A 9210-nucleotide genomic window follows, 5' to 3' on the forward strand; every position below is an offset into this window, starting at 1 on the left:
ACTTTTTTCTCATCGGTCCACAGAATGTTGTCCCAAAAGTCTTGGGGATCATCAAGATGTGTTGTGGAGAAATTGAGACGAGCTTAGATGTTCTTTTTGCTCAGCAGTGGTTTTCTCCTCGGAACTCTGCCATGCAGGCCATTTTTGCCCAGTGTTTTCCTGATGGTGGAGGCATGAATGCTGACCTTAACTGAGGCAAGTGAGGCCTGCAGTTCTTTGGACGTTGTTGTGGGGTCTTTTGTGACCTTTTGGCTATATTTTTAAACCCGCAAACATTCAGTCGGGTCCGCTATGTTGGGCTTTTTCTCTCCGTTTGATAAGAGCCGTATTTCCCTTTTTGCATATTCTTCCCCTCCTCGTTACTTTCCATCAGAAGCTGCAGCTCATTGGGTGAAAAATATGGTGCATGCGTCTTCTTAATTCTGCATCAGTGAATCTGTGATCAATACCGTGGTCTATTTGAGAAAGCAGTGAACGTGCACTTATCCCAGCTATCTACACCTGGCTTGACATAGCTTCACCAGTTCATCCTGGCTCGGCAAACGTGCAACCGATTTAGCCGCGATAAGCAGATCACACTAAGTCAAGCTGCGCTTTTTCACTTATCCTGGATATCTTAATTCTACTTTCGTGCAACAGGCCCCAGGTCCGGTTCTCAGAATTATAAAATAAACATGTATCCAAAGATTCTTGCTAACGAGAAAGTTTCTCTTTCTCCCTCTCTCTCATATACACACACACACACACACACACACACACACACACACACACACACACACACACACACACACACACACTCTCACACTCACACTCTCATACAGTCTGGAAACCAACGTTATATAAAAAAAAAACAGGAGAAATTATAAGCACTAGGTCCACGGGGAAACTGTGCACAATCAAGTTCCAAGCCCCCCTTCCAACTCCCTCTAAACCCTCTCCTTTGTGTTCTCATTCAAACCAGGCGTTGACACATACACTGTATAAGTGGATTGCCCCTTGGTGGCTGGCTGCTGTATAGGTCATAAGCCCCGCTCCAGAGTACAGTTGTGATCACGCTGATCAATTTAGTTGATTTGATGTTAAAAAAAACGGGCTGAAAGGGGATTGATTGGGCGGGAGTATGGGCAGGACTTTAATACTGCGGCTCCACTGCCATATCGGGATATATCCGGGAATGTTATTTTTTACATGTTATTTCGAACAAGCAGAGACTCTGCCACTCTGCTTTTTCATTTATTGTGTGTGTGTTTGTGTGTGTGTGTGTGTGTGTGTGTGCATACGTAGGTGAGAGGAGGACAGTGGTTTCCTGTATGAGGATAGTCAATAAATCCATGGAGGCTGTCAACGATAGCTACTGTCAACCTGAGAACCGACCACACCCCCAAGTACGACTCTGCAACTCCCACCCCTGCCAGTACCGGTGAGACACACACACACATGCTAATTATGACAGGTCTGCTTCAGAGCTCTGTGTGTTTGTGACACGACGAGAGGAGTGGCTGGCTTTAGAGGCTGCCCACCCAAACACAAGTTAAAAACAGTACTGGTATTTTCTATGCTATTTTCCATTAGTTAAAGAAAGATTTTGATTGGGTAGGCAAATCACGCTAAAGAAAGAGAGATAATGTTGTGTTGTCACACAAACAAGCTATGTATGCTAATAATAGGTTTGGATTTAAAAGTTGTCTCCAAAATTGTATACATGTCTGTAAATTGTGTGCAAGGTTGAGTTAAATTTTGATTGCATGCTTGTAAAGCACTGTTCTTTTTGTTCACTTCCTATATTTTGGTCGGATTGGGGTCTCCCTATGGTGGCCGAAAGGGGCACACGCTCTGTAACTTAATAAAACACATTAATATATAAAACACAATCAAATTAAGAAAACATCTTCATAAATTGAAAACAATAGAAAAAACATGCGCAGCATTGAGCAAATACACACAAAACAACCATATACATAAACTTGCTGCAAATACAGAAACGATGCTAAAAGAAAAGCACACAAACCCCCAAAACAAATGCAGTCGAACAAATGTCGAAGATCAAGCTAGATCAAGGTCCACTTAGCGCTCCCTCTAGAGGCCTGGAAAACTTCTGTTGTGTAATCTGGATGCAGCGTTTTTTTTGTTGCATTTGTTTTGGGGTTTTGTGTGCTTTTCGTTTTGCATTGTTTTTGTATTTGCAGGGCTTTTGTGTATTTGGTTGTGTAAATTTGCAACGTGTTTGCTAAATGCTGCGCATGTGTTGTCAAATTTGTGAAGCTGTTTTCTCAATTTGCTTGTGTTTTGTCTAATTTGTGTTTCATTAAGTTGCATTATGTTTGCCCGTTGGCCACCGTATTTTACATAAAGCTAACTAAACTCTAGCTCACTAGTAAACGAATCGCAAGCCCTGTTTTCAAGTGTACCAGAGTTTGGTTCTTTGGTCCGCACCAGAGTTTGAATGAGCTTTTATACTTATGAGCTTGTTTTTCTTATTTTACCTCTACATACATGTAAATCATCACACTTAATTTGTTTGGTCATGTCTATAAAAGTTGTTTCCAAAGTACGTCCACAATAAGCAGGGAAAAATTCTAACGGGTATCTTTTCTGTCTATGTCAGACCTCCACCGAGTAAAACATTCAGACCCAAAGCAAATGGACTGTAGCTTATGAACTTTCTGTAACAACTAATGATTTCCACAGGTGGGTGACAGGAGAGTGGGGATCCTGCTCTGTCACATGTGGTAAAGGTGTTCAGCAGAGGGACGTGGTTTGTGTTTACCATTTTCAGAATGGCTCACTCATCTACACCAGGGATCTGTATTGCCAAGGAGGAAAACCACCTGTTGTGCAGGGCTGTGAGGGCCGCCTCTGCCTCACTTTGTGGGAGGCTTCCGAATGGTCCAAGGTATGTAACACACTGTGCTGATATTATGTGAGAACCATTGCAGGCTCTGGACCTTGTTTTTCTATTCCTATTGCTTGCACGTTTCTTAAGGCAGCACTTATGAAAGATGATAAACAGCTTTAAATACATTTTCCAACTGGATTAGATAAAGGACAGAGATTTATAGGCCTTTACTTTTCAATTTGCCTTTCACACTAGTTTTACATCAAACAGCACTTAACAAAGAAAACCTGTGATCATGAAAACAGAATATACTTTAAGATGCAATTCAGTGAGCAAAAACTATAAAAACTAGAAAGATGTTTGGTTCCTTCTACGTGTTCCAGAGCTTTAAGGTAACCCTATTTTCCTATGTTTTTGTGTCCAAGTAATTAATGGGAACAACAATCTTTGACATTGGTCCAGTATTAAGCAAGACTGCTGCAGTCTGCAGATGGACCTTTTTGTTGAAGAGTAAGATCCTTTGGACGGTGCTCAAGTGGTTACATGGCAGCTTGTGTGCGACTGCTGGCAGCGGTGGTCTAGCTTAAAACTAATTTCAAAAAATGTTGTTCCCATCAGTCTCTTAGACAACATGGCAAGATAGGGTCATCTTTTAAGATGCTCTTTGTCCCATACAAGTGTAATTTATGATCATTTCTAAGGCTGACTGTCCACATAGTGGCAGCAACTTTTTGCGATTGTTCCAAATTAGGAGGGCGGATATGGTAAGGAGAAAAAGCGCTGCACCCATGGTCTTTTTTCTGATAGCTCCGGCTTTTTTGTGCTTTGCTCTGAGCCCTTCGATTTGAAAATCTTTACAGAAAGAGGGAAATCTACATACTGCCAGTGCGTTTTGATGAAGGGCTGGGATCCACCACTCCACAGCGCCCTGCCAGTGCTTTTCTGCCAGAGAAAACATACTGTATATGGACACAGGCTCTAAAGCCATTTACACATGAAAGACTGCTCTGCGCTAATTGTGCCATTGTTTTTTCTATGAGGAGACAAATTGGAGGAAGTGCTACCGTCTGTGTCGTGCACCGCTCAAAATTGCAGCTTAGCTTAGAGTTAAAATAATTTAAACTGTGACTTCACTGCCGCTGACTTTTCAAGTTGCAACCAATTCCAGAAGCAATGATGATGTATTCCTGCGCTGTGCTGTTCCTCTGTGCCTGCATAATTGCAGGCACAGAGGAAAGTTCAAATATGCCTTTGTTGTTAAAAACCCAGAAAGTGTTTTTTCTTTGTCTCAGCTCTTAAAAGTAGTAAAGTAGTATAAGCATTCTGATGCTTGCATGTTCAGTGATGTCTGCCCAACGGTGAGCTACATTCCAAAGGTTGAAAATGCAGCCATAGAGTTGTTTCACCATTACCAACAAGGCCCATGTTTATTGCAATAAAGGACTAGTAAAAGTAATCATAATTCTTGTTAGCTTCTTCCCACTGTGATAATATTGTGTTTTACACTCTTTGCTATTTATTGCTCCATCCCTTTTCTCCAGTGTTCATCGGGCTGTGGTCCAGGTGTTCACAAGCGCACAGTGTCATGTACAAACCCTCAGGGTCTGTGTGATCCTCTGTCCCAGCCCACTCGGGAAGAGCCCTGTGAGGACTACTCCAGATGTTACGAATGGAAGACTGGAGACTGGTCCAAGGTATAAGCCTATGGTTCATATATTGTTAAAACCTAATTAAGGTTAAGCCAGGGATTAAAGTTCTCAGTCACTATAACAGATTTCCGTCAATTTGTAAGGTAACTACAAATATTAGGTTTGTTGAATGAATTCTAGTTTTGTGATGTTTAATGTTTACAGACCTAATAGGGTTTTTGAGAACTTCCTGATGCGTCAGCCATGAGTTTTGTTTTGTTTATGCTGTAGCCTTGCTACACGCTTGTGTCATTAGCCCGTTTGCTTAAAAACACATGTCTGGAGGACTAAATAAAGTCTAAAAGTGTTTGGATTATAGTGACACAATCGAGCTACAGCTGATAAGGTAGGCCAATCTGTTTAACCTTTTGGGGTATGATCGATCATCAGCTCTATGTGTGAAGGAGATAAGAAATGGAAGCTAGGCTCTTTCCGTGCATTAAACCCAATGACGGTAGTCAATAAAACCCTAATGTTTTATTATTAGTAGCCCTTGAATAAATAAAGGTGAAGTCTTGCAAACTTGATTTTATAGATTTGACTTGGTGTTAAAATGCATATTAACAATAAAAATGGTACTGTAATATTGTTTTGTTCATCAAGAAATAGAACAGTTGCAATACAACCTTACTTGTACTTGTTGTACATTAAAAACCAATAGGATGCTATCTGTATAGGTAGATGTGAACAGCTTCATGACTTGGCCTGAAAAAAATGTTTAGTCAAAAGATTTTTTTCACTTTAATCCATGGGTTTAAGTAAAGTAAAACACTTTCACACTCCACTATGTTTATTCCTAGCAACTTACTCAGCATTCACCCCCCCAAGAAAAAGGAAAACAACCTCTTGAAAGAGAAAAAAATAATAAACTTTATAAAATTATAAAACAAGTTTGTACTTTTTGCTAGTTACAGTATGAAAAATGACTTTCCTTAAATTGAGAAATCAGTAAAAAGAAGAACAATAGTTCTAGGGACACAAGCAGACAGGTTGGAAACAAATTAACATTTCACACAGATGACCTAAACCACTTCATTCAAGGTCAAATTAATGAGTTCATCCGTAATGATGTTAATAATCCTTCATTGTACAGAAACGGTTTGCTCAACTACAGTAAATACAGTAGGTCAAAGCTGAAGCAAGAAGTCTGTAATCTGTGCTGGATGTTTTCAATAGACCGTTCATATGGTGGAGGTTGGTTTCCCAACTGTCTGATCATCTGACGTTTGACTTCTTTTCAAGAATCTGATGATGATAAAAATAAGATTCAAGTAATAATACTTAGGCCTGCATGATATTGGAAAAATTTTTGACAATGGGATATTTTTCTCCCTGCGATTATATATTGTGATAAAAAAAGAAAAAGTAATTTTTAAAAGACAACATAAATAGCTATATTTGGAAATAATAAATCATTCTTGACTACTGCGGTGATTTTGTAAGGGAGTGCATCTACATAGAATATAAAAATGAAAAAGGATTTTTTTTTTTTTTATGTGAACCATTCTTTGTTGAACTTTAATACTTTAACACCAGAGGAAGTCAGCACTGAAACTAACTTTACTCTTCTGAAGTGATTTTGGAGAGGGATATTAGGTAGAAATACGCTGGTTGACTAGCATGACACCACTGTATTCATATAATATCAATCCAGGTTAACGTAAATGACAATGACTGCATGTTGGTTCCTCTAAATCAGGGGTCTTCAACGTTTTCCAGGCCAAGGACCCCCAAACTGATGGCGAGATGGAGCGGGGACCCCCTAATTATATATATTGTATAAAATTGTGTTATATCAAACTGGTCCTATAGTGCCATGTGTGCATTGATGACTGAAAGACATCTTCTGCCTCCATTTATCTGTTTAGTACAGTGTGTTGAATTCATGTTAATGTGTATTTAAAGACATTTCAATTGGTGGAAAAAATTGCAGGGGGGGAATATAAAAAAAAGTCTAATCAACCAAAATTTTCGCGACCCCCATGCAGTACCTCCGCAGACCCCCTGTTTAAGACCCCTGCTCTAAATATCAGGTTGTGGTTGACTAGCGGGGCCAGCTTGTTAGTTTGATAAATTGATCAGACCTGCATGTCACGCGCACTAGCAAAAAACTCAGTGTATCCAAGAACAATTAAATCCGTGTAAAAGACATTAGATCAGACACAGATTTATGTTGTAGATTAGTGTTACGTTTCCAGCGTCCCGGTTTGTAGTTGGGACAAACGGACCGTTTGTTTCTTTAGGCTAACTGTATTAGCTTTAGCCTGGCTGGTTGCAGCTTTCATTAAAAATGTTTCTGAGCTGCAGCTGTCTGATCAATTTTTTTTAGGGAGACCTGTAAAGACACTGGTACAGTAGTCAAGTCTACTGAAGATGAAAGCATGGATAAGTTTTTCCAAATCTTGTTGACACGTAAGTCCTTTAACCCTTGATTAATTCTTAAGGTGATAATAGGCTGACTTTGTAATTGTCTTTAATTTGGCTGTTAAATCTCAGGTCAGGCACTCAGTCAGTTTTTGTATTGGACAATAATCCCCTGGCCATAAGGTTATGTAAATTTGTTTTGTCGTCCCCATAACTATGGCTTATAACTTATTTTGCTGTTTTCCATAATCTGAGCCCGTGGAAGCATGTAGATGTTAAACAGAAGAGGCCCCAGAATGGAGCCTTGGAGAACTCTGCATGTCATATTTGTATTCTGATTACCTGTTGACACAAAGTAGTCCCTATTCTTTAAGTAGGATTTAAACCAGTTTGGTACTGAGCCAGAAAGGCCAACCCAGTTTTCCAATTGGTCTAGTAAAAAAGGAATAGCAAAAAAGGATTAGCGTCAACATCTGAACGTCTCATGATGTTAAAGCTAAAACACACTGTTGTTGCTCTATTACTGTCCACTGCTAACTATAGTCACGTTAGCTGCCCGCTAATGGCACGGAAACCTGCCATCCAGGTTGCCAGTGTCGTACAATTCTCCCTGATTTTAGGTCGCTTTACTGCTTAAACTTACCCTGTTGGGTAGTATTTATTTTTTGATCCTTTTTGACCTTGAGCCTTTATCTGTTATTTTTGACGGTAGAAAATGCTGCTCTATTCTATTACTGTCCACTTCTAACTATAGTAGCTGCAAACTAACGGCGGGGAAATATGAAATCTTGGCTGCCAAGATAATCAATTTATCCCCAATTTTGGGTCACAATACTGCTGAATTCTGTCCGGTTGTTTAACAGTTGGTTTATAAGCCATTACTGGGGTTTTTCATGGTACAAAGTCCCGCTATATACGTATATACGTTATACGTTAACATCACCAACTGTACCCAGCAACAACAGAAAACACTGATACGGAAAGCTGACTGGTTTTTTTTTAAGAGGGGGGCTGAAAGAGAAGGTGCTCCTACAGAGCATCTCATACAGAGGATGAATGCATGTGAAGCAGCCATGGGCAGTATGATATAAATAAAGTGTTTATTTAACATTATAGCATGTAAACATGTCTTAGTAGAAACACAAAATACAGGTATGAACCTAAAAATGCTACAGTGGGGCTTGAAAGTTTAGGCACCCCAGGTAAAAATTTGTATTAATGTGCATAAAGAAGCCAAGAAAAGTTGGAAAAATCTCCAAAAGGCATCAATTGACAGATTAGACATTTGTATAATATGTCAAAAAAAGTTAGATTTTATTTCCATCATCACACTTTCAGAAGGAAGAATGGGCGACGATACCTCAAACAAGAACCTTTTTGGTCTTGGGCCGCAGGCAGTCGCGGATAGCATCAATTTTGTCCTTCTGGGGTCTGAAGTGCGCCGTCCCAGGGTGCTTGATAAGGTCTTTTTCGGTGTCCTGGCTTACCACAATAGTGACAAACATAGCTGTCCCTACTAATAACTCCATTACCATAACTGACAGATTTACCCTTTGTCATTGGTCTGTTGCCATGCTGGCGGAAGTCTCTACCAGGAAAGAGTCAACAAGCTCTGCTGCTTTGTGTTCAGTGTGTGAGTCATGCTCCTTCACCCACACCCGTACATCTGGAGACAAGGAGCGTAGCAACTGCTCCAAAATGGGGACCTCCCCAGTTTCCTCAACAATCTTTTTGGCTGGCTTTAATCCACTTGGTGAAAGGCTTTTAGCCGGTTAAAAACTCTCTTGGGGATATCCGGTTTGAGCGATGACGGAGTAGGTCGCAATCCGGGAGAGCTCTGTTGAAATCCTTTCTAAATTCGGTTAATAAACATTTTATTGTTACAGTCAACGTGTGCAAAACTGTGTAAAAAAAACTACGAAGTATGGGGAAACCGTCTTAAAAGCAAAGTCAACCCGCTGAGGGCACGTCTGACGACAACTTAGATGTCGGATCACAAGCTAGCCAAAGCGAACAGCATGCTGCTAGCAACACACCGCTAACGTTGGCTGACATGGAGAAACTTCTTAACTCAATGGAGGACCGCATTATAGCAAAACTATCTGTCCAACTTGCTGCGGATCGAGCAATTATCGACCGACACGACCAGACTATTCAACACTTGGAAACTTCCGTTAAAGATGTGGAGACCAGGCTGCTAACCCTTGAATCAACCTGCATGGCCCTGTCCAAAGAGAACGAGGTCCTCAAACTTAAGACTGATGATCTTGAAAATAGATCGCGGCGCAACAACATCCGTATTACCGGCTTACCTGAAAAAGT

General features: G+C 40.3%; 1 protein-coding gene and 1 long non-coding RNA gene across 4 annotated transcripts in view; one reads left to right on the top strand and one right to left on the bottom strand.

Annotated features, from left to right (window-relative positions):
* The window catches only part of adamts17 (ADAM metallopeptidase with thrombospondin type 1 motif, 17), a 92472-nt gene that overhangs the window by 79964 nt on the left and 3298 nt on the right, over positions 1-9210 (top strand). For both annotated transcript variants that reach the window (XM_034873750.1, XM_034873835.1), the window contains 3 exons: positions 1285-1420; positions 2689-2893; positions 4378-4530. In XM_034873750.1, the coding sequence (XP_034729641.1) occupies positions 1285-1420; positions 2689-2893; positions 4378-4530 (494 nt within the window). The remainder of the gene's footprint in view (positions 1-1284; positions 1421-2688; positions 2894-4377; positions 4531-9210) is intronic.
* The window catches only part of LOC117948604, a 16870-nt gene continuing 8004 nt past the window's right edge, over positions 345-9210 (bottom strand). Inside the window, exon 3 of one of the 2 annotated variants that reach the window (XR_004657503.1) lies at positions 345-355. This is a non-coding gene — a long non-coding RNA (uncharacterized LOC117948604). Of the gene's footprint in view, positions 356-1768; positions 1780-9210 lie in introns of those variants that run through there. The other variant, XR_004657502.1, reaches the window with a different exon arrangement.

The sequence above is a fragment of the Etheostoma cragini genome, chromosome 1, assembly GCF_013103735.1.
Source record: "Etheostoma cragini isolate CJK2018 chromosome 1, CSU_Ecrag_1.0, whole genome shotgun sequence".
NCBI lineage: Eukaryota > Metazoa > Chordata > Actinopteri > Perciformes > Percidae > Etheostoma > Etheostoma cragini.